This window comes from Gobius niger (genome assembly GCF_951799975.1).
Source record: "Gobius niger genome assembly, chromosome: 11".
NCBI classification, from domain to species: Eukaryota; Metazoa; Chordata; class Actinopteri; order Gobiiformes; family Gobiidae; genus Gobius; species Gobius niger.
The window spans coordinates 18,350,811-18,376,848 of NC_136862.1; the positions used below are offsets into that span (position 1 = coordinate 18,350,811).

The 26,038-nt window shown below is 40.8% G+C and overlaps 2 protein-coding genes across 5 annotated transcripts in view; one reads left to right on the forward strand and one right to left on the reverse strand.

Moving 5' to 3' along the window:
- nrg2a (neuregulin 2a) overlaps positions 1-12,829 on the forward strand; it is a 59,420-nt gene extending 46,591 nt beyond the window's left edge. For 3 of the 4 annotated variants that reach the window (XM_079566611.1, XM_079566613.1, XM_079566612.1), the window contains exons 4-11: positions 896-1,016; positions 3,136-3,194; positions 6,296-6,319; positions 7,271-7,373; positions 7,449-7,572; positions 7,671-7,798; positions 8,348-8,569; positions 9,694-12,829. In XM_079566611.1, coding sequence (XP_079422737.1) covers positions 896-1,016; positions 3,136-3,194; positions 6,296-6,319; positions 7,271-7,373; positions 7,449-7,572; positions 7,671-7,798; positions 8,348-8,569; positions 9,694-10,330 — 1,418 coding nt within the window. In that variant the 3' untranslated portion in view covers positions 10,331-12,829. Of the gene's footprint in view, positions 1-895; positions 1,017-2,818; positions 2,896-3,135; positions 3,195-6,295; positions 6,320-7,270; positions 7,374-7,448; positions 7,573-7,670; positions 7,799-8,347; positions 8,570-9,693 lie in introns of all 4 variants that reach the window. The other variant, XM_079566614.1, reaches the window with a different exon arrangement.
- A 453-nt stretch (positions 12,830-13,282) lies between these two features.
- Positions 13,283-18,717, reverse strand: slc22a6l (solute carrier family 22 member 6, like). Its single transcript, XM_079566619.1, has 10 exons — positions 18,271-18,717; positions 18,088-18,191; positions 17,785-17,939; positions 17,438-17,606; positions 16,698-16,821; positions 16,500-16,615; positions 15,613-15,827; positions 15,300-15,408; positions 13,794-13,997; positions 13,283-13,538 (listed from the first exon to the last, which is right to left on the reverse strand). The coding sequence occupies exons 1-10, from the start codon at positions 18,676-18,678 to the stop codon at positions 13,463-13,465; spliced, it is 1,680 nt and encodes a 559-aa protein (XP_079422745.1). The 5' UTR covers positions 18,679-18,717; the 3' UTR covers positions 13,283-13,462.
- Between the last annotated feature and the right edge of the window lie 7,321 nt (positions 18,718-26,038).

A 26,038-nucleotide genomic window follows, 5' to 3' on the forward strand; every position in this document is an offset into this window, starting at 1 on the left:
ATAAGTCTTTTTTTTTTTTCAGTAATCCACTTTATTACTGTAGCACATTTTAAAAGCATGACAACTCCTGTAAGTACTTTTACAGAGTTGATATAAAACCAATAAAACAAACAGCTTAATTAAAAACAATGAAACTACACTAGACAACGGAGAACCACCTAAATTGCAGTGTGAATAGCCAGAGAATAAAAGTCTTAGGACAAGATGCACTTCTCCCGAAAGATAAGGTGTTGATGAGACCTGCTCCTGTTTACAGTGTGGAATTGTGAAATGTTGTTGTTGATGGCAAACAGCCGACTACGTGTCAGAGGCAGTGACCAGGCTGACTGTCTTGTCACAACACACTGCATGAATCCTGGAGCGCATGTCTCTGATTATGTGGGCCCAGCACTTGGAAACATTGTGTCGTTCCAACCACAAGCTGTCATGTTGTACCAAAGTGCTAATAACATCAGATGCATTTGACATGCCAAGCAAACTCCTCCCTTCTCAAGTCCAGTCCTGTAGATGTGCACTCGCTGCCTTTGCCCCGCTCAATGGGCCCCATCTTTTCCACCTGATTAGCGAACATTATTCTCAACTTATTCCTATTCAGGAGGGGGATTAGGTGCATGTACACAACTTTTTAGTTCATAACAGGGACCTAAGTCAAGGCATAAACAACTCCTACGCTGTGTCAGAGAAATATTTATCTTTGCTTGTAGACCTTCTTTAGATCCTGTCAACACTGCTTAGACGCACAGTGTCCCCCTAAAAACACACGGGCATGGTGCGGCACAGGAACAAGATAATGTAACCTTTAAACTACCTGCTTTACGACTGCTTTGGTGTCTCTCAAAGTGATATCTTGATTTACACATTGTTCAAAGACATTCATCTTTACTTTTTCTTTCAGTCACCACCACACTATCTCCCGGCTCAGGCCACGCCAGAAAATGCAACGAAACAGAGAAGGCCTACTGTGTGAATGGCGGCGACTGTTACTTCATACATGGTATTAATCAGCTGTCCTGCAAGTGAGTAACATTGGATTTCACCTGTTTTTGCTCAGTCTTCCCACGGATGTTATTTGGAGTGCTATTGCTGCTAACATCACATGTTTATGTCCATGTTAGTGCTCCAGCTCTGTCCTCAGCAGCAGCGGTGCATCACAGGAAAGTGCTGCCCATCTGCTTAATGACCCACCTGTTGAGCTCAGTTTTTGTGTATCTTAACACTAATAATGGAGCAAAGCGGTGCTGCGCTCGTCCTTTTAAGTCAAGTTTGGTGAACAACACGGCCGAACATTAAAAGCCTTTTCAAAATGTCATGAGTCATTGAGTTTAGTGGGGAGCAAATATTTATGCCTCTTAGAGGCCCCCAGTGAGGTAAATAGAATCATTGCTTACATTGAAGGTCCTTGGCAAAGCAAGTTAGCGCCCACGTCCAGAAGAGAAGTTTGAGGAGAAAAGGCCGACATTATGCAAACACCGATGAGGGGAAAATAAATAAAATATAAACATGGATCTGAAGCCAACAGATTTATTCCTGATGCTAAATGTTGCGCGTCATGTTTTGATTGCACGTGCGTCAATATAGTACAGTATAAGTTTTCTGAATGGTTTGATTGAGAGCTGATTTATTGGTGATGCTTTTGTGCCCAGTTGGCCTGAGGAAGAATGATCGTCAAGCACTGAGGACATGGCTGCAACAGCCGTTCAATGCGCTGTGTACAAATTGGAGGCAGCAATAACTCAATTGCTGCAGCTAATTCACTCAGGGCCGGGGCACAGCTCCAGAAAAGTTGGATAATGCAGTGGAGGCCTGCAGGGATTTGTTGCCCCTCAGCCATCTCATTCAATATAGGCCAGGCTTCAGTGGGCATTACTCACAGGCTAAACGAGGGCCATGGACAATAAGGCCTACTTTTAAACCACACTCCTTTACTTTTTACACATTTGTGCCATAAAGTCCAGAAATCCAAGGTTAACTCTACGCTCTATGCACAGTATACACATTTAGAAATACCTGGTCATTGTCTTAAGAATCATAACCAGTGGGTCATTTTTTCATTTTGATAAAGCAAACAATAATAGGTTTCACAGCTGTGGTAAATCTGACTTCTGTAAGCTCAACTGATTTTGAAATTATGTAGTGACAGGGCATTACTTTCATCTTCCAGCAAGGTTTCCCCCGTCTAGGTGGTGCTATTCCCCTGTTAGGCTGCATCACTCAGGATGAGTAATTTAACGCTAAATGTTATGGTGCTCCTGGGAGACATTGTGTGTAACCAGTAAATCATGAGCAATGACCTTTGTCAGAGTGGTGGTCTAGATGTGACTGCAAGAGGAATGCAGAGACTGTCTTCAAGGCACTGGAACAGCAAACAATGACCACTCTTCACCTTTAGAACACTGTAGGACTATGTTTCATTCCAACTTTAATAACAATAATAATAATATAAACTAGTAAACTCCATGTCTTAATGCAAAGCCCAAGGAATCATTTTATTGTAAGAGATCAGAAAGTGCAGCTCAGTCTGTTAGACCTTTGTTACCTGAATTGCATACTACTGTAGTGTCATTGAGCAAGACACAGAATACCAGCCCGAAATGTGTTTTTTGTTTTGTACTATAATTAGTGAAGGATTTAAAGAGTGTTGACACTTTCTAGGGGAAGGCTCTGCCGCGTTTCTTTGTTATTCTGTTTTACAAGCTGTTTTCTGATGTGCGCTGACCTTTACTGATGTGTGTGTGAAGCAGATTGATGTTCATAATATTTACTGTGCACCTCACTTCCTGTGTGTTCCTTCTCATAACACTTGTCTACTCCTTCCCAGATGTCCGGACGGATACTTTGGCCAGCGATGCTTACAGACCGTGCCGCTGCGGTTGTACATGCCCAATCCTTTGAAAAGTATGTTGTGGATCACGTCTGTCTTCCTGTCTCTCTCCTGCTCTCAGGTGGACTCACAGCGGGCTGCGCTCTTCACACTGGTGCTGTTACCCAGGGGACTGTCTGCTTCTGCTGTCCATAGTTATGCTCTGGTTCTAACTGGTGTCTCTCTCTCTCTCCCCCCTCACTCTCTTCCACATGTTTCACCTCTGTCCACCACCCTCCTCCCTCTCCTTGTGTGGCTTGTGTTTCTTCCATCAGGTGTCCAAATGACTTTACTGGTGATCGCTGTCAAACCTACGTTATGGCCAGTTTCTACCGTATGTCAATTCCTCTTCTGTCTTTCTGTCAGACTGCGGTGTGACTGTGACGTGTGCATGTCACTGTGCTGAAAGTCATTTTGAATTAGACTAGTTGTGTGTGTACTTGTAGCATATGGACACAGGCACTGTGCATGCAAATGACAGTAAGTAATTAGATTGCTGAATTAAGATAAAGCAGTGCTAAGTAACTTGTTTACCTTAATAAATCCTTTCCGTAGTCCCTCTGGGGGTAATGCAAGTGTTAATGAGATGATTGGGGGGGCTGTCAACACCCCCTGGTGTCTCTGGCAAGGAAACCACAATTGCAACTCGCTGCCTATGGGTCAGCGCCACCAATACACACTAATGGAATCACGAAGAACAGGCTAACGGGCAAAACTAACAGCTTTACTACTTAAACAGTATTTACAGCCAAGTTTCAGTGAAAATAAATGATCTCCATTGTGTAATTTGATGTAGAATATCCCTCTCTTTGACTTTGACTTTTCTATCAGTATTTACTCTCATAATTAGACACCTGCAGTGGCACTTTAGGCCTCTAGGGGCATGAGTTACTTAGTACTGCTTTAAGATAAAACACAGATAGATGATGAACTAAATTACTCTGTGTGTTTTATATTAATCATTTAAATTCTTGTTTTCAAATGTTTGTTTTGGAGCTGCCATGGAGCCACCATGTCTCTAAAGTGTTTTAGAGAGATGGCAGCTCCATGGTCCAGGGTTAAACATCGTATAATATAGAGAATTCCCTTCTTGAAGCTGAATGTTAATGTTACATCCAGTTGTTGTTACCAAACTCTCAAATATTTTGTTTTGTTGGCAATTACTGCCTGCTATAGTACCATCAGTACACACACAACTAGAGCCAATAATATCTCAATCTGGACTCTCAAGATTTGGATGATTCATTGTTAGTCGGCATTCTGACTAGAGTAATGAGTATTTTGTGTCTGCATGTTACATTGTCTGTGATTTTAATGACATGGTAATGCATGTGCACTTAAGATTAAGTGTTAACAGTTTAATCACAAGTAATCTCGGCGGATTTGCTCTCCTGCATGTTACCAGTCTAATTACTTACACAAAGATTAGTAAGAGGCCTGACTAATGGCACGTGTATGCATTTGAGATGTGCAAAATGTAACGACATTTACAAGTACAGACTAGTCAAAAATATGAAAAGAAATAAACAAATTGAGTCCACTTTCACTGATGGGTTTTTCCCCAAATTGCTTCCTGGGAAAATGATTTGGATTACAGTGGTGCACCATGGGCCAACATGCAAATTAAACTAGCATGAACTTCCTTTGTGCAAGTTAAGTGTCCAACAAATATGACTTTGGTTTGAATAGGAAATTGTTCTCACGGAAACAACGTCACATCTGCACTTGTCCTTACTCCAAAGTTCATGTTGCTGAGATACACACAAGTGCCTTCAAACTGCTATTCTAGCTTGAGGTAACAGAAGTCAAGCCATCACCCCTGTACAAGGCAGTGCCAGCAAACACATCAATCAAGTGAAGAAATGTACTCAGATTAGATAAAGGTTTGCAGAGAACTACATTGGAAGATTATGCCTTCAAGGATTTTCACATTAACATTTATCTGTATAGCCGAGAACAGTACTTACATATTAAGTCTAAAGCTCCTTCCCTGCAGCTGCAGCAAATGCTACATTTTGTTCAAATGCATAACACATCGAAGTTTGCATGTTTTCGGTCACACGCACTTGCACACAGGTTCTTTTATGTGCACAAAATAAGTGCGTTGATTGTGGAAGGGAGAATTAAAAACAAGCCTTATAATTTAGGTCAGCTAACAGCAAAGGAGCCTCCAGTGTCTTGCTGCATTTTTGTCAGCATCATGTCTTTACAGGCCCATGTGGTTTCAATATAAAGACAGCACAGAGAGCGCAGTGCATCTGTGTTTGGAGTTTCTGATGCTGCTGATCCTGAAGCCAGACTCTTGTATGTCGGCCCTCAGTGGGATGTGAAAAAGCTTTTCTTAACTACAACTAATTCCATCTCACATTAAGTCATAATGGACGAGGCTGAAATCGCTTGCGTTTTTGGCAGAGCAGACAGACACGATGTGTGGGAGCTGCTCACTCTACAGTGTTTCAGCGCAGCTGTGCAGATACATCAAGAGCACTGTTTATTTCCAGTTATCGACAATCTCCAAATTAAGGCTGTTTCACAAACTTCTGTATGCCCAGCATTAACATCAACTCTAGATAGATTAAAAGATATGTATACATTCATTTTATATTATAAACTACTCCCTTTTCCATTTGCTCTATTATTGACTTGTATTTATGAACAAATAAAGTATTTTATATTGGTGAGTGCTCCGTAAGCAGGCACACATGCTCACACTTATTCCATAGGCTAAGGCCAACCTCCCGTGAGCCACCTCCCAGCCCCATGAGAGAGCAGCCGAAAGGAGGATGGCTTCTGCTCTTCAGCCGTAAGGGTTTGGCCTAACATGACTATGTTGTCATAAGAGCAGCTGGGACCTGCTTCAGCCCAGCTAAAGCATGTGAGCTGCACAGCTCTGCTCTCAGCTTATAGGTCCAACCTTCTTATGGCCTCCACCATGTTTAATATAGAAGCCCACTCTAATTCTTCTTAGTCAGTGTGATTAGTGCAACATTGTGCAGATCCACTCCTTGTAACTTGCCTGTTCATGTGATGGGTGTGTTCAGGAACAGAGACTGTAGCATTTTTAGAAAGCACAAAACTGCAAACACAGGTACTGACGGCTTATGACGCATACTTTCCTCACACAGTTAATAACAGGGGCTGTTCTAATGCCTTTAATTCCCACTTTGGGAGATCATTTTGTTCCATAAAAATTGAATCTAAAAAAGGACAGAAAAAATGTCACAAGTTAAATAGAAATGCGTGTGTAGTGTGCACTGTATGTGTCTGTCTTGTGTGTCATGGTGCTTGTGTCTCGTGTCTTTAATATTGTACTTTGTCATTACTAACCACTCTGTTTTTAAGTGTTGTTATTTTGCTCCACTATTCAAAGTTACTTTTGTCTTACACTGCCCTTTTGTTTCTCTTCTTTCTACTGTCCAACCTCTGCTACGGCAGAGCATCTTGGGATTGAATTTATGGGTATGAAACGATCGTTTTTGATTCTCAGTCATACTGTATTTGATGTCCTTCGTGAAACACTCCTCTCGTCTGTGGCCTGTACTCAATCATAACCATCAGCCTGTTCATCAGTTATAGCAGAACTAATTGGTCTGAATTGTAGTCGCCTGATTCTCCATTGAGCATCATTAACACTGATGTCATCACTGGATCGTCTCATTATATGTGCATTGAAGAAAGTTTTTATTAACTATGTTGATGTCAGACCCTAAGTTTGTCTGTGTGAAGCATGAGTGATCATGCTTGTAACTGTAACTGCCATAACTCGCTCCAATCTTCTTTCTCTGTATTCCTTCTTTGAAATGCCACCTCTTTTATTTATGTGTAATCTCGACTATAAATCTTGCATCTTACCGTAACTGCAATGTAATTTCAATATAATATATGCATTTTCCAATGATTTACGTTTTAAAATCATGAGCATGCTTAACAATGTTAAGAAGGTAGATCTCCTTTATCTGCTGCTGTGATTTTGCTTCCCTTCCAGAAAAGTGCTTTGAAAGTTTACAGGATTGCTTTGATGTTCTGTAATTACAATTTACTTTGAGGCTCATCAGCAAATATAAAGTCTAGTCATAAAAAGTCTGTAATCTCTTACTGTTCAGGCACTTTTCTGGAAAGTGCCACTATTAAATTCAAAGTATATGTTAGACCTGAGCTGAAGAAGTCATTTTCTTTTTGACAACTTTGACAAACCAGATTTGGGACAAAAAGCTTTTTACTTAGTGTTGATTTGGTTGCTGTATTTTATATTTTAATTTGGAAAACTGAAAAGTTCCGTCACTGGACACAATCACTGCAAAATAAATAGTTGAGTGTAAAAGAGGAAAATACAATTCATTCTGCTCAAGATCTAACATACAAATATGTGGCGAATATGTGGTGAAGGCTTTTTTGTTTTGCTTTGCACAGAGGCAGAGGAGCTCTACCAGAAAAGAGTCCTGACAATCACAGGTATCTGCGTGGCTCTCTTGGTGGTGGGCATTGTGTGCGTGGTCGCCTACTGTAAAACCAAGTAAGTGCTGTTTCTTTGACGGTGTTGGTCGAATGTTTGCTTGTACCATTGAAAAGCTCTCATTTTGCTCTAAAGGAAACAAAGAAAGAAGATGCACAATCATTTGCGGCAAAATATGTGTCCAGAACATCTCAATCGTAACTTAGCAAACGGACCCAATCACCCAGGACCTGGCCCTGAAGAAATCCCAATGGTCGATGTGAGTGCTCTTTTACTGCGCATCGCTCTTCCAAAATGCTTTTAAGTGCATGATGTTTTTCTAACCAGACATGTGCCAAATCCATTTTTTGAATCCAGTACATATCAAAGAACGTCCCTGCGACCGAACGAGTCATAAGACCGGCAACAGAGGGGTCGTTTCCCGTCAGCCATACCTCTTCCAGATCTCACAACTCTTCCACACGTGCCCATTCATCAACTCAGAGGTAACTGTCCAACCCCGCGCCTGGGCTCGCTTACACCCCGCTATGCTGCTCAGACAAATGTGATATATTCCCGTGATTATACCAAGGGTTGTTCTGAGCGCTGTGGAGAAAGGTTTTAGGGAGGTTTTTTTTTTTTTTGGACATTCCTATGCTTTCAAAATAGCCATTAGATTTGGCCTCAAAACCACATTCTGAATGGCAGAGGCCGAAATGCACACATTATTATTAACCTTACAGATTTGGCTCACTTTAAGATCAGTCACACAGCAGCAAGAATTTGGCTCAAAATGCAGTATTCAATCTTTGGTATAAATATAAAACTGTACAACATACACCCACCCTCAAAATTAGTAAGCAACATAACAGAGATTTCCCACCTTGTCAGTCCATTCATCTATCACTAGACACCCAACAATGTTTAGAGAAGTGCTTGAAGAATAATACATTGGCGCTTGCAAAGTATTCAAGCATGTATTGCAGTTAAGTTAATTTAAAGGTTTGACTGGAATGTGGCGGGGCGGTTCGTGTTAACACTTCTTTATTTGTCAGACATGAGGAGCGGACATGGAGCCTGGAGCACTCTGACAGTATCCTCTCTGATTCTCCGGGAATGATGTCATCATCAGTGGGGACCAGTAAATGCAGCAGTCCTGCATGTATGGAGGCCCGGGCCCGCCGCGCTGCTCACTGTGGTTATTCTGACCCCCACCAGCCCCCATTGCAGTTTGGACACTCCTTTGACTCGCTCGGGGACTCTCCACACAGCGACAGGTGGGCCCCGGACTGCCATCTTTGGGTGGGACAGTCTGAGAAAGCACACTTTTTTAAGACGCATTAATCTGTTTATTTGACAATGGTAAAGGATAGGAGTTATAATGAGCTGTGCAGATTTAGTCAGTAATTATTTTGTATTTGAACCTGGAACATGCTGCAGTATTCATTTTACTTGGTGAAATTACCTTTGTTCTGTTACGAAACATCTCACTTAAGAAGTTGAGGCTTAGCTAGATGGGTCTCATCTGATGTGATTTGGATTTATGCAAATCTTTAATCACTCCCAGTTGGATCAGCACAGTGACATCAGACCATTAGGAACAAAGGTGGCACATTTGGTAAAGTCCAAGTTGCTGAAGCCTTTTGGCAGAACACACTGTTCAGTTTTGGCAGAAACTCGTTCAGTTTTATCAAAGTTCGCTTGCACAGAGCACATCCACGCCTCCCTTAGAAGAGCACTGCAATCATGTTGGGATAAGAGGAGATTTGTGGGGGGGATAATTTATGTTTAGAGTTTTATACATCTGTATTATTAATTTCGATACTACATTCCTTAGGCTTAGGTTTTTCAGTGAGGACAGAGTCCTCACATGTGCCTTATCTTGTCTTTTTCATGCCGCACCAGCTGCTTTTAATGTGATGGTTTTTATCTTCAGAACAGGTTTTTTAAAATAAATGACCAGTTTCCTGTAAAAGTACAAACAGAGCTGAAGTTGTGTTGTAGACTCTGAACAAAGAGGTGCCTTCCAAACACTAACACTATGCCCATCTTGAGCATGTGTGCATCATTAAGGGTTTGGCGGCCAATGCCGGCCATGTTGTTTCATCCTGATTATATAAGCAGCATCTATCCCAGAGTCACTTAAGGTTACACACATCGCTGCCATCTTCAAAAGTACTTCCTCAGCTGAATCAGCAGCTCTATGTTGCCTCTCAAAGAGGGAACACTATTAGTAATTGCTTTGTACAAGGGCTGTGTTCTGTGTAAATGTGAAATGTATTTTTATTATATTCTCTTGAATTTAACCAGGAATTTAAAGGCTCACAGCTCAATCTGCTGATGCATTGTTTACAGCTGGTTCTTTACATTGTGTCTAAATGTTGATGTTTATCTCTCACAGATACGTGTCGGCACTGACTACACCAGCTCGCCTGTCTCCTGTGGACTACCATTACTCATTGCCCCCGCAGGTGCCTACTTTACAGATCACATCTCCCAATGCCAGCCATGCATTGTCTCTGCCCCCAGCTGTTCACAACCCCTACCCTCCAGAGGACGACCAACCACTGCTGCGTCGTTACCAGGTGCCTCTCCATGATGCACAGTGCCAGGAGCCGTACCGGCAGCAGCGCCGCACCTACCTGAACGACAGCCGGGGCAGCCTACCCTCCAGCCCCTACCGACTGGCGGAGGACGAAGACTATGAGAGCACCCAGGAGTACCTGTCCTCCAGGGAGCAACCAAAGAAAAGTGGGTCCAGCGGCCCTGGGGGCCGCCGCTGGCGCCGGTCCAGACTGAACGGCCACGTGGCCCCACGTGGATACGAGGCATCCCGGGACTTGGGCTCTCGGAGCTGCCTAACAGATAGTGAGTCAGAGGAGGAGGGGGAGCGCACGCCCTTCCTTAGTATGCAGAACATGAATGCAGAGCCCTCCACCATCTACAGACCTGCCCCCAACACACGGACTTCACACAGTGGGAACTCTCATACGAGACTGTCTCACTCACGCTCCAAACAGGACAATACTCCTCATTAGAGCGAGAAATGAACCAACAAATCAATATAGCATAGACCTGCATCTATAAGAAATATTTTTATTTTATATAACTGACAGATATTCTAAACAAATGAAATATTTATTTTCATTTTAGCAAAAGTTGTCTACTAGTTAAAACAGCAAAGACTTTTTTATAGGGAAAACTCTATTTATATGTACATTTTGATTTACAGCATAAAAGATGTGCCAGTTTTTTCACAACGTAAAAAATAGAGTAATATTGTGGTGCCTTTCGCTGTATGCTGATGCCGAGGGCCAGTGGAGGTTTTGTAGCCTTTCTTATATGGACGCCTCATTTTTATACACAATTATGTTTGTTTTCCTCTGGTTGTTTTATCCTTTTTTCCAAATGCATTCTGTGAGGAGTCTAGCCCCACTGGAACAGAGCCCCTTCATTATCATGCAATACAAACCACTTCAACATAAAGTGTATGTTTACATGACTATGAATCGCCTGTAGGGATATGATTTGGGATCTCACCGGTTAACGCGGCGTAGATCCTCGGATACTGTTCTAAATTCGTGAGAGTGAGTGCGCGCATGTTGGTTTCGCTTGCATGTATTTATGATTGTTAAATGAATTCTGTTGATCATTGTGGAGACAGTGGGTGACTGAGTGCGGGCAGCGGAGTATCACAGGTTCACGCTCGCCCGTCCCACACGACCCCCCCCCAGTGCAGCCGAGGTCAGGAGAGTGCGCAGTGGACACGGCAAACCGCGCGCAGGTTTGGTCTGTCCACTGCCTCTCCGAACCAACTTTACTACCCACTTTTTTTTGTTTTTTGTCCTCAGCTGGTTGCCTCTCCTCTGCCTGTGTGTTGCTAGGTTCACACACACATGCACCGCTGCTCGGCCTGGGTTGACCCCTGCCAGCGGAGATGGCGGCCAAACACGACAAAACACACTCTTTTTTTTCTTCTTCTTCTTCTTCTTCTTCTCACGTCGCACTCCTCATGTTCATTGTGCTTCTCATGGCTGGGCAGTCGGCCACACAGTATCTCAGGATTTACACACGCCCCCCTCCTCCTCCTAATCTTCCGTCTTCACCCTCTTCCTTGACGTCCCACAAGGTCTACCTAAGACGAAACGGCGCTCGTGTCGAGGCCTAAACATTCAGTCTACCCATTTCCCCCCCCCCATACGCAGAGAGCGAGAAGGTGGAGGGCGGATCAGAGCGCACTAGACAATATCGGTGAAATAGCTGTGAATCTACGAAAGATCATACAATGCAAAAATATGCAAACTTTCTATTTTGCTGTTTGAGTGCATCATTTTCTAAGAGGTGACTGTAGTGTGTTGTGTGTCTGTGATGCCTATAGTATAGAAGAAATACCATATTATGCATATATACATGAGTTATTTTAAAGCCATTATCCAACTATCAATGGTCAGCCTTTTACTTGTTCAAATGCTCATGTTCAATGAATGATTGTAACTTATGTTATCACTGATTTATATTACTTCACATAAATGCACACTTTGAATAATGTCAACTAGCATCCTACAAGTCTCCACCGCATTGTCCTGGTGATGGATCTGCAAGTCAGTCCAGTGTTTCCAAAAATGTCTAAGATCCAGTTTAATTGAGAAAGGGAAAGTCTGTCTTTTTGCGACTGTTGTGACTATAAGCCTCACCGGAAGTCAAATGCCAATCATTACAAATAATCTTGATCTTAATCTTTTTTTTTTCTTTCTTTATCTGAGGCCTTGAGGTATGAATCACAGCTCACTCATAGCTCATTAATTTGGGGTCAGGTTTTTTGTGTGTGGAAAAATGCAATAGAAAAGAAACTAGATTGTCCACCACCAGTCAAGAAGCTCTCGGGCCTCTCCTTGTTCATCCGATGACCCTTATACCCTGCCACAACCCCACGATTTCCCCCGCTTGAAATGTTTGAACACCTCCCCTCTGCATGTCCTTGTGGTCCAGGTTAGATGGGTGCATGGTTAAAAAAAAAAAGAAAAAAGAAAAAAAAAGCAGCAGACAATTATTTTCCAGTGAAAGTGTATTTCATTTAACATTCAGCAATAAAAAAGAGTCTCTTCCCCCCCATGTCATCGCTGGAATATCCTAGGAAAAAAAAGAACAATGCGACTGTCATTGATTGTAAAATAAAATGACAAATGATCCACCTGTTCATAAGAGAAAATAAATCTTTATTCATATCATTTCACCACGGAGTTATTTCTGAAGAGACCTGTATGGATTTACGCTTCTGTCACAATCGGCTTTGACTTCCTCCGGGAAATGAAGCAGGGGGCTGCATGTTACTCTACTGCAATACAATACTGCAATACAGAATACCTTTCCAACATTTTGCAGCAAAGCTTCTTGTAATCTTAGCAGGCATGTCTGCACAATGCCGTAACTACCGGGATCACAACAAAGGCATGTTTTAGTGTTAGTGTGAATGTATTAAAGGCCAATAATTCTTAGGATTTTAATACAGATTCAACCAAAGCTGTACCATTCAACTGACCAGATTACATGGACGGATTACAAACTCAATAACGTTTGAACTTTTAAACCTTTCATATATTTTTTTTTTTTACTCTTTACTCTGTTTTTTTTTCTTCACTAAAGCATATGAGAAACTAGTACCAACACTGGAGGGCGCTATAGCTCAGACACTCGTATTCAACCTAGTTCTGCAGGAGTTCAAGTATTCTACGGGGAAATAATACACAATAACCTTAACCCCAGATAGTTATGGTCACGTATGGAGGCATACATTAAGTGCTGCTTATAATAATGTATCACACTATTTAATCCTCCCTGTTCATTGTAGGTGCGTCTCATTTCCATTAGAGGGCGCTGCTTTACACTTTATTAATTAGCATACAATACGACTGAAAGTACTGAAATACAATCAAACACAAATGGGAATTTTAATGAATATAACAAAACATGAGCGATGCATTATTATGGAGGGCCCATAAAGGGTTGAGGAAAAGAAAACCAAGCTCCACAAATGTTTTTAATCTAATACAGTATATACACACCATTCATTATGTTTTGACCTGTGCAGACATCTTAAAATATCCAGTGAGAAAGAAACATACATTTTTATACATGAAAAAGGTAAAATGGAGTCACAGCAAATTGAAGTTTCAGACCACTTGCTTGATGAGATTATCCTGGACTGTGGCGGTGTCTTTGGGTTTTTTGGGTTTTCCACCTGATCCTCTGTTGCGACAGGACAAAGAGATACAGTAGTTATCCTTGATCTCCTATTTGCATCATTTTATATCAATACAACAGACGTTTATTAGGAGAGACACATTAATAAATGAAAAAGAACACAGTCATTTTGATATTTGATAAGGAAGAAAAGTAACATGAGCCTGCAAAAGAATGTTACAAAGAAACACCTTTTCATATGTTTAAATGTTCTTACATTTCCATGGCTATGTGTCATTGTTTTTTCATTTGGGGTCTCACCTGTCCTCCACGTCCTGGATGGTGTCTGGGAGTGAACAGCCCAGTGTCTCGGGGAGGAACATGGCCGCGGCTCCGGTGAGGATGGGAGCTCCTCCAAAGATTAGTCCGGGCAGCCACACGATGTAGTCTCCGGTCAGCTGCACCATCGGGGCGACCATCGCCCCCACACGAGCATTCATCGACGCGAGACCCATGCCATTCTGACTGTGGGAGAACAAACACATAGGCTACAAGTGTTACCTGAGAGGAAAGCAGGGGCACCCCAACTATGGCTTAAGGCCACGTTTCTATACCACCTTTTTGGTATTTGAATGGTTTATTTTACTGCGTCATTGAGCATTAGAACGAAAAAACAGGAATGTTAAATTTAAGTTCATCTAATCTGGGATCTATGACCACATCATAATCTGTATGAAACACCCTTCACATATTTTCAACCTGTGGTCTTTTATGAAGAAGGTTGGGAACCCCTGAACAATAAATATAAATAAATAAAGCATTATTTAAGGCTATTCAAGACTTAGTTCCTAATATTTGCTTGAATCCTACTTACTCTATCTACTTACATTTTAGACTTTTTTCTGTGATTGTCTTAATGTAAGGACATTATCTTTGAGCCTCCACAAATAAAATGAAGCATCAATTCTTCCATCTGCATTTTATAAACAGTTTTAATAATGTTTAATGTTAATATAAAGTCGTAGAATTCAGTCAGAATTCAGATATTATTATACACCAGGCCAGGGATATTTCAGCATTCATTAATACAGTTTACTAAGTGATTGTAACATATTTATTACTGCTGTCATCTTTATTATCTGACAGTTATTCCATTATGTATTTTGGAGCAAAGTGTATTTCAGTGACGTACAGGTGATAAACACCATGATATCTTCAAAGTGAAGCTGAAAGTACCATTAACACGTCATAAATCAACAATCTAAACTGTAGTGTTTGTGTGTAATGCTGGGTCAGGACCCCCTAATGGACGCCTCAGTGTTCGTGTGAAGACGTGTGGAGCAGGTTTGGCTCAGAGAACGGCTGTTACGAAACCGTTTTAAGTACGGAGGAGGTCAGCAAGTTTGGCTGTTGCGGGATACACATGTTAATGTTTGTCTCCATCAATATTTCCAGTTTGGATTAAACTGAACAGACCACTGTAATGTGTAACCTGTCAATATGTTGTGATTGTTCTGAGGGAAACAACAAAGGGCAACTTCCATTCCCTGGAATTTTTTTAGTGATTCAACATTATTCTACATAAATTGCATTACGGCATTGGTAGACAAAGCTTTTTCACTAGTTTTTAACATATTTTCTTTTTTCTTTTTTTTAACATTTTTTGGCCCATAGGCTTTGGATGGGGCATATCAGTGTGAAAGGTGGTGAAGAGCAGGGAGCGGTGTATGAGGGCGTCTACATAGTTTAGAAATCTGATCTGCCATTCGACTAATAGGGGCTGGATAAAGGACAGTATGCTGGGGGTCCATAGTTCCTTGTTCTTACCGAATGATGGTGGGGTAGAGCTCTCCAGTGTACAGGTAACAGGAGGTGAAAGAGGCGGCCAGACAGCCTTTACCCAGAACTGCCAGAGCCGTTCGTGTGATCTGTTGGTCTGAAGAATATGTTATTATCAAATAATATGTGACACCTTTAACTTTAAACAAATACCAAGACCTCATTTTTCACAAAAATCAAGACAATAGAATTAATGTCAAGATGTAAGTATGCTGCACATCAGATATTAGTCTGTACAGAACAAATCTGTGCTTGTACTTCAAAATAAAAGCAGATTTAAAGTATATGTGCTTTGTCTCACCATTTGGCACCAGCAGATTGATCAGAATACAGATCCCGGCTAAGATCAGGGCTCCTGCTTGTGACGGCCTTCTGCCGAAGCGGCTCATAGAGATGGTGATGATGAGTTTCGCAGGAATATCGGCACAGCCAAAGATGACCTGGATCAAGTACATGTCCACACCAAACTTCTGGAGATCCATAGCAAGGCCATAATAAGCAAAACTAGTGGAAAACCTACAACAAAAGTATAACAGGGTATGTTTAGGCACTTTCTCCCGGCACACAGCATTCTACTCCAAGTATAAAATTAGCTAATGCTTGCTAAGGACTTGCTGTCCTTAAAGGAAGACACTGTTCAAGTTCAGATTAAAGACTCACCTATTTAGACTCACCTGTTTTTTCCCCTGTGTTTTTATGTAAAGCACTTTGGTCTGTGTGTTGTTGTAAAGTGCTATAGAAATAAACTTTGATTGATTGATTGACTGCAGAGACACGATACATTTTCACCTAGAAACAATGACATTGCCTCATTTTTATAACGCTTATAGCTTTATAATGTGTGTAGCTTCATTAAGTTCCTCACATTAAGTGAAGCTTCATTAAGTTCCACCTACACATTTCATTAGATTTTTCTTATTTCCCCCGATAATAACTCATTAATTCAAAGACAGATTAAGATTATCCAAAATGCCCACTGATTTATACCTCCTTCTTTTTTTTTTCCACAAATAGACTCTTTTACACTATATCCATTGTTACTAATCTGGAGCAAATTTCAATTAACTTTTCTAGTCCCTTGCAATGTCTCATCTTAAGCCGACTACTTCATAATTACATGATGTTGGTGTTTTTGACGGGACATATACGCTAAACTACAAGTGCTTCTCTTTACTGAGCATGTCGTACCACACAGCGCTGAGGGAAATGGTCATGTTTCTCATCGTCGGGGTCTTGAAGAGGTCCAGAATAGTATATGTCCCTTTTGAACTGGACAGCTCCTTCTGCATGGACTCTTGCACCAGCTACAACAAACAAAAACACATCTGTTTCAAGATAAGATATTTAAAGATTGTTACGCTTCCCATCGTGTCTGCTGCGTGTTACCTTGAGGTCAAGTTTCTCCCCTTCTTCGCGCCGCCCGTTAATTCTCGCCACACTTTTGAGGTTTGTAATGGCTCTCTCCGGCTGGTGGTTTAGCATCAACCATCGGGAAGATTCATGAAACCACCTGCACGAGGAACGACAAACAATACATGTTGCACCACCAGTGAACGTGTTGTCTGGCCAAATGAATTATTGTTAACATTTATTTTTACTGGATGGCTTGTAGTTTGAATTGTGTTTATTGTTAACATGTATTCATTACATTAATTACATGCATTTATTGAGCCATTCTATGTATAAGACAAAACTACCAACACCATATGGATGCTGTGTCAAACTTGTAAAATGTGTGGTGTGAGTAAAAGAACAAATTAAGCTATAATTCAACATGCTGTGCAGACAGGAGAGGGCATCAAAACTACATTGCTTTGCTGAAGGCCCTGTGGACTTCACCTGTATGTGGACAGTAGGGCTGATATATTGTTATCGTGTCGATATCAAGATATGAATGTTCAAGATATTAATATCGAAAAAGCAAGATATAAACAATATAGATTTTCATCAATAAAACTGCACTGTTTTGTATTATGATGTTTTAATGATGTTTGATTTTCACCAAACCCGTAGTTATACCATGTCGTATCGATATCGAGATATCTGGCATAAATATCGAGATATGACATTTCGTCTGTATCGTTCAGGCCTAGTGGACAGTATGATTATAATAACCAGTTGCTCACCATGAAATGAGGAAGATGACATAGAAGGGCAGCGACACAGTCAGAGTGAGCCACCTCCAGTCCCGGACATAGTAAGCCATTAATGCAAAGAGGAGCTGTCCAGCAGTGTAGCTGTATCCCGTCAAAGTGCCGATCACTGTCCGCACACGTGTTGGGATCCACTCCACAACTTCACAAACAACAAATTCATGTTATTTCATAGATATGTTTTCAGCAGATTCAATAAAATATTGATAATACTCATAATAGAATTTGTAGTGGAAGTTGGTTAGAGGCCAGGTCACAGTAACTTTTGTGAATTTTTGTATTGGTGTGCATGTTTTCAAATGTCTGGACAAGTATCTTACTGAGGGAGAAAGTGTTGAGGCCCTGCCCAGACAGAGCCATCCCGCAGCCAAAGCGAAAGAGGCAGAAGAGTGAGAAGTTGGGGGCGAAGGCTGCACATGTGCCACACACTGCCATGAGGAGGTAGGATATGATCAGCAGCATGCGCCGACCGTATCTGAGGAGGACACGAGGAAAAGGAGGGTCGGAAGGGCACAGCCATCATCACCAATGCTGGTTTTGGATGACGTGTTATGGTTGACTTATTCAGAATAAAGGGGAGCTGGACAGGATTGGATTGGATTATTGGATTTAAATTGATTCACCTGTCTGACAGACTTCCAAACAAGAACGCGCCCACAAGGACGCCTCCCATATACACCGTCTGGGACATCTGCTTTAGTGAACGCAGGCCACACACCATATCCCACTATGGAGGCATCACATTGCATTTTTAAAAATACAAACAATTAATAAGTATTAAGCATTCTTCTTAATTCTGCCCTTACATCTGATATGATGCTGGACTTCCTCTCGTCCATGTTGTAGGTCCACCCGTCCGAACAGCCCTGCAGCTGCCCCTCTGTGACCTCGTGCTGCCCCTCTGTGACCTCCTGCTCCACTGCAGTGTTGTTGTTGTCCAGAAGGTGCCACTGTGGAGAGGTATATCTCTGGCATCTATGCAGTTTCCCCATCTCATCCAGGGGTACAGTAACAAGCAGAGTTTCCTGTAGGCTCAGCGGGCTCCGGGACAGGTTAGAGGGAGGGGCGCAGTGGTGAGACGGGACATAAGCAACAAAGTTCTGCAGCAGGTTGTGGCTGGCCATTAGCATGACCGGCAAAGCCAATAGAGTACAATGCACAATCTGGAAGCGCCCCGTGCCCCCGACCATCTCCAGGATATCCCCAAATGCCATAGTTCTGACGTAAAGATGACTTGAACTGAGTCAGGTGGAGTCAAGCTGGTAAACACAAATAAATAAATATGCATGATACTCTATTCATACATCCACATTAATACCTTAAACATTGACATACACTTGCAAATGCTGGTTTCAGACGAATTGTGTGAAAAACAGATACTTATACTACTCAAACAGTACTTATTGATAAAGAGGAAAAGAGACCTAGAAATTACTAATATTACTAAAATTTCACAAACAGTGAAAAATACTTTTATTTAGTTGGTGTTTATTTAGGCAGAAACACAGAAAATATGCTGAAGTTGTAAGGCTTTTTGAAGATGTTTTTAAATATATTAGAATGGAAAACATATAAAATCACATTTATTGTTGAAAACAAGGCTTTAAGACGCTAGAATTCATCTTGAAATTTGCTTAATGAATGAATATAAGGTCCTAATGCACAAGTTAATACAGAGCTTTTGTTTTTCTTGTTTACATAAATTTATGCTGCTGCTTTCCCTCTCCCTTTCCCCTAGATTCATAAACTATATTACTTTATCTAGATGTTAAATTACCAACAACAAACATTCCAAGCTTAATGTTGTCTTGTTTGCACCCAGTTAAAAACCTTGTACTATCCACAGAGTATTTCTGTCCCTGATCATCAGAAACTGTCAGAATCAGTAAAATACTTGCCTTTGGCTTCATGCATTCATCCCCAATAGCAATTGTGAACCACAAGTAAAACCAAAACAAGTGGACTTACATTTGTAAAGGTAGTATTTCCTTCATAAAAAGCTCTCAAACATCTTGCTTGTCCCGTGCAGGGTAAATAATGTCGGAGGTAGCGATTTTGTCCCGTCTTGTGGTGAGTCCCACTAAATCGGCTCTGGGATTCCTGCAGTTTTGCTGAACTTTGGATTAGGGCCACACTGTTACCTCTTGTGGACTTAGCAGCTCCGGCTCTGGCCCCACTGTACTGCAACAGTTCAGGGAAAGAACTTTAACACACATTGACACTAATTGGTTACTTAATATGACGTCTGGAATATGTCTTGAGTCAGTATTGATTGTAAACAATAATAAAACTTGACTGTTTATTTTGCTTCTCTTTTTGCGTTTTGATGAAATTATATATTTCAAAAGTGAGGATTTCATTTTATACATTTAATTATTTGTGTAATTGTGGATGCTCTTAGAACATGGTGAATAAGTGACCATATAAACATGTACTGAACACTGAGTCACCAACCACTGAAGTTACATAAAACCTCCTGTACAATCATTTATCTTAAAGTGACCGTTGTGTGATCTTTTTCTCTCATTACACTGCAACAGGTGATCTAGAAACAAGTAACACTTTGAGTACTTCATTTCAAGTCTTTTTTACACTTAAATGAAGAAAGAAGATATATTCACACTCAAAAATATAATACAATACTATTAGAAACATAATATAATGGACAATTTTCTTGATAAGAGTTGCTCGAGTCAGGGGGCAAGAAATTTGACTTAAAAGTGTGTAGGAATGTGTGCATTGTGCAACAAACAGCATGAGATGTCGGGCCAAATCACTCCACAGGTGCAGCAAGGCAAAACAACACAATGTCAGTTTTTGCAGCTGTGGCACTCAGAAAAACTGTAGAAACAGAAAAAAAAGAAGAAAAAAAAACAAGGGCTAGGCGCTAGAACGTTCAGTTTTGTTGTTTATTGAGGTAAAAATATTTAACAATTATTACACCAATTATCAGGTATAACATTCCTGCTTTTAGTATTTCCTGAGGGTCACAAGTCATCACCATAAAAGAGGCTGTGTTTGATGTGTCATCCGGCTTAAAGGAGGAGAAGTATTGACTAAAGCACATAGAGATTATGCAAACTATGTCACAGCAAAGCAACACCATGGCAACTGAAGCCAAATGAGTGCCAAAGTTCTGCATATCCTCTGTAAAATGGTAGTATTCACACCTTTCTATTCCTCTGGTGTTTGTTTTTTATTCAGTTCACTCAGGCTTATGTAACTGTATCATGGGCAAGTAATAGAAATGACTAGAGATGCAATGTTCAAAACAGCTCTATCTAGAGCAATGGTTCTGCTGATGTGTAGCCTAGCGTCTGAATATTTACAGTATGTCACCATAAGCGTTTATCTTATCTTCTCTTTCTAAAGTACCGTATTTTCCGGACTATAAATCACTCCGTACTATAAGTCGCACCAGCCTTGGCAACTACCTGGGCATAGAGGTGTAACTGCACCGTTTATAGGCCTCCCCCGGCATCACTTTGTTCAAGCTCTTATTTGCGAACTCGTTCCTCGAGCTGTGACCATCGAGCTCTAAGTCCGCAATTATCTCTTTTTGTTTTCTTCATTGCAGTAAGAGTAACCTCTGCTTTTCGCCTAAACTTTCTTTCTGCTGCTCGATTACCAGTTTTTAATCTTCCATGGTACATGAGTAACAGATACTAGTACACGAGCCTAGAGCGCCCTCTAGCGTCTGTGAAAATACCGTAAGATGTGAAATTATATACTTTGATATATAAGTCGCACCTGAGTATAAGTTGCACCCCCAGCCAAACTAGAGGGGAAAAGTGCGGAAAATACGGTATTGTTATTAGGTAATCAATGAATAATATTAAGATATTTCTTACAATGGAAAATAGGCCTACATATATACTACTACATATATATATGTATTTTCTGCCACACCATAAATGACAAGTCATTAAAGTAGGTTCTGAAGTCACTTGGCAAATATAAGGTACATGCAGAGGTTTTAGTGTTAGCAAACTATATTTATTTTGCTACTTTTACATTCATGTAAGTACTTCTCAGTGGTGTTTGCAGTAAACTTGTGACCTGAATGTGTATATGTGCCTCTGAGTGTTGGTGTCGTTGGACTTTACGCTGTTAACTCACAGAAACATACATTGTAAACGGCAGTTATCTGAACTTGTATCGTTACAGCACTTCTCTGCAGTCACGTTGACAATGGTGACACATTACACACTTCTAGGTAATGTTTGGTGGTCTTTCATTGATGCACAAACCACAGTGACTCTTTAAAAAGTGGCCTGTAGCAGCTGAGAAGGGCAACTAACTTGAGTGTAATAACAGACCAGTTCAGTGAGCTTCATTGTCAATTCTACCAGGTGTAAAGCACATACAGTGAATTGAAATGCCGTTACTCTCAGAGCGTTATCAAATACATACGTACAGCTGAGGGAGGGAAGGGGGAGAGTTCAGCTTCATGACAGTCTGGTGGATGAAGTTTTCCTACAGTCAGTTGGACCTGGCATTAAATGTGATTCCTGTTAATACATTCTGTTGAGTTCTGCTGTGATCCCTTGAAGTAATGTTAATACAATATAAAACAATATTTTTCTGTTCATCCATACATCCATCCATTTTCTTCCACTTTATCCGGGGCTGGGTCCTGGGGGCAGCAGTCTCAGCAGAGATGTCCAGACTTCCCCATCCACGCACACCTCCTCCAGCTGTTTTGGGGGACCCCGAGGGGACACCAGGCCCGCTCAGAGACATAGACCCATCAGCCTGTCCTGGGTCTTCCACAAGGCCTCCTCCCAATAGGACATGCCTGGAGCACCTTCCAAGGGAGGCGGCCAGGAGGCATCCAGAACAGATGCCCTAGCCACCTCAGCTGGCTCCTTTCAAGGTTAAGGAGCAGCTCCTCCCGGGTAACTGAGCTCCTCATCCTATCTCGAAGGGTGCGCCCAGCCACCCTGCGAAGGAAAATAATTTCGGCTGCTTGTATCCGCGATCGTGACCTTTTGGTCATTACCCAAATCTCATGACCATAGGTGAGGGTGGGAACGTAGATTGTTCGATAAATCAAGAGAGCTTTGCCCCCCTGACTCAGAGAACCCTAGAAATTCTGTCCATAAAAGTAATGGCTCGGCGCAAATTCCCTACAACTACACTCAGACAAAACAGAGGTGCTGGTGATCGCCCCTGATGACGCTATTCCAGGGATTCACCAGTATTTGGGCGACCTGAGTCTGTCTGCTAAAACAAGCCTTAGAAATCTAGGCGTAAACTTTGACAAAGCAATGTCCTTAGAGAATCACTCTAAACTGCTGACAAGAAACTGTTTTTACCAATTGAGAAAAATCTCTAAACTGAGATCAATTGTGTCCAGAGATGATCTTGAAATGATTATCCACGCCTTTGTGTCTTCCCGTTTAGACTATTTAAACAGTTTGTTCTCGTGTCTGAACAAAAAGGAGCTGTCTCGTCTTCAGCAGATACAAAACTCTGCCGCGAGGTTACTGACTCGCACAAACAGAAGGGCTCACATTACTCCCATTCTGAAAGCCCTGCATTGGCTTCCAGTCAGTTTTCGTTTCCATTTTAAAATCCTGGTGTTGACTTTCAGAGCCTTGCATGGCCAGGCCCCCTCCTATATCAGAACCTCCTCATGGTCCCTCGTACTCGTTTTAAGACCAGAGGAGATCGCTCCTTCCAGGTGGTCGCGGCGACGCTCTGGAACGATCTTCCGCTTTCCTTGCGGTTACTTGATAGTGTCGATGTTTTTAAGAGTAACCTGAAAACCTACTTGTTTCAGAAAGCATTTTAAATTCCAGTGGAATAGGGGTTGTTTTATGACCACGTTTTCTGTGACTGACAATGTAAATGTACTTTGTATTTATATTTTGTATTTTTGTGAAGCACTTTGTGACTTTTGTCTGTGAAAGGTGCTATATAAATAAACATTACTGACTTACTTACTAATGAACAGAACCGGTGACAAAGGGCAGCCCTGGCGGAGACCAACACGCACTGGAAACAGCTCTAACTACCTGTACAAGTCAAAAACATCTTTTGAAACTAACTGCTTTTATAATGAGTCACACTATACGCGTGTAACTTCACTTGCAATCATTAGTGTTGAATCGACACTCATTTGTCCTCACATCCGAACATACTTAGGCAAGTTTATTTTCACATTTGGTCTATTCCAGTTTTATGTCGCTGTTTAATCAATGAATCAAAGAATAAAACTAAGATCTGAATCTACAGCATAGGCCACTAATTGTAAATACGGAAATATATCACATAACATAACACATAAACAAACTGAATAGATCTCCACTGTCTCTCCTGTCGAGGGAACCCTTGATAAGACCAGTGTTATTGACTGTGTCATAATCTTGATGTTAATGTTTTGTTGCTCCATTTAGCTTTAACCACGGGTACTTTTCAGAGTTTCACTTTGATCCTGTTTTGGTCTTAGGTCTAGTCTACAATACATTTTCTATAAGTTGCGCTGCTTCATGGACCTTCTCCTACATGTACAAAGCACTAGATTTGTTCCTTGAGGATTGGATTTGAATATTATGGGGCTCTTTCAAACTTTGTCATGGGAAGTTTAGATAGGCCCTCCTTTTAATTTTTATTGAGTTTTTATTGAGTATGAGTTATTGAATTAGTCTCACTATCTTTATTTTTTAGTTTGCTTCCGGCTTGAGCATATGAAAAAGAGCAGACAGGATTAGTCAAACATTTGTTCAGGGGTTCAATCTGTTATCCTGTGCTGACCTTTTCACTCCTCGCGCTGTTGAAAACACGTGAGCAGCAGAGTGAGGAAACCAATAGCATAATGATAATTCTTCTTTCATGCCAGCTATTTTCTATCTGACATAAGTGCTTGCACTGGCCTAACTTTGGCTACAAGGTGTGCTGTATTTTACAATGTGAATTTGGCACCACTAAATGTTTATCAAATATGGTGCCAAAGTACTGTGACCTAGTGATTAAAAAAAAAGCAAAAACAGCAACGACGGCCAGAGATTTATCCAGTCATATCTGCAGATAAAGACTAGGTTGATGGTTGTATGTCAGTCTGAATGTCGGGGTATTTTTATTCATGAGGGCATTGCTTGGGCCGGTGAGAGGTTGGTTGGAGTGGGATTTCTTTTGGTTGAAAAGCACTTTGTTGTGGTATTGCAGTTATAGTCAGGTTATTTATTTATTTATTTATTTATTTATTTATTTATTTATTTATTTATTTATTTATTTATTTATTTATTTATTTATTTATTTATTTATTTATTTAAGATGGGACAGTGCATATTAATTAACATGAGTCCTCAAAGTCCACATGTAAATATGCCAGAGTTAGCCACAATGGCTAATTTTCATCTGTAGTCCCAGGGCAGGTTGCTGTCTTCAGAACAATAAGCACAACAGACATGAACAAAAGACAAGATAAAATGGCCAGTAAAAAGATATTATAAACAAAACGACACAGACAAATAAGAGAAGAGGTTCACTAAGTAATTTTGCCGGATTTTTGTGGAGCGTATCAAAATTATACATCTTTCAAAACTTTATTTAAATAAGCAATAATAATAAAAATAATAAAGTGGTTATAGTGATGATAACATTTATATGTGGAATAAAAAACTTACCTTAGCGGAAATTTATACAATTTGGCAAAAAATTACATTTGGTCGTTCTAATCAAAAAAGTCAATGAAACCCTTGTCTTATGTTTCACGAAGTTACCATAGCGATGACCAGAACTCCCATTTACTCTAATGGAAAATTTTTATAATTGCACAATTTTACTAAATTACAAGGACAAGTGTCACGATAATTACTGTACCGACTTATCGCTCAATAAATGAATCGTCTGTACTTTTATTGGCATTCCCACTCATTTTTTCTTTGTGAAACGATTTCTAACTGAAGCAAATTGGGTTGCATTATATTTCATGTTTATTGCAGCTTCTGTGGTATTTTAGGATATGATGATCCACTTTTAGAACAAAGGTTTACTGTCATTTTCATGCCTGAAAGTTGACAGTATCGAGTATCGATAGAGTCAATAATATCGTTTATCGCGATACTTTCCTGCCTCAATATATCGAACATCAAATGTGTTATCGTGACAGGCCTATGCAAATGGAAACATTGTTTTTCTTATCGCTTATGCCATAGGTTTCCAAAAATATATAGCTCTCCCATCAACAGAGGAAATCTAAACAAAGTGAACCAGACTATTCTCATAAAAAAAAAAGTTGATGTAGTCATTGCTGTAACACGCCTAATTTAACTTTATTTGGGCGTTCAGACTCTATGACACGGCTGAATCAATAATGAGTCAAAATCGAGGAGAGAGAAGTGAGACACCGGCTGAAGACATTGGAAGACGTTGCTTCCTCCAGGAGCTCACACTTCAAAGTGATTAGTTATGGCAAGCACACCAGAAACTATTATTTTACCTTTTTGTGGTTCATAGGAAAATAATCATGAGTTTCCCATTGTACTTGGAGCTGTGCAGTTATCAAACAGACAAGTGCCAGTCTATCATCAATCACTATAATTATAACACTGACAAAAGTTTGTAACA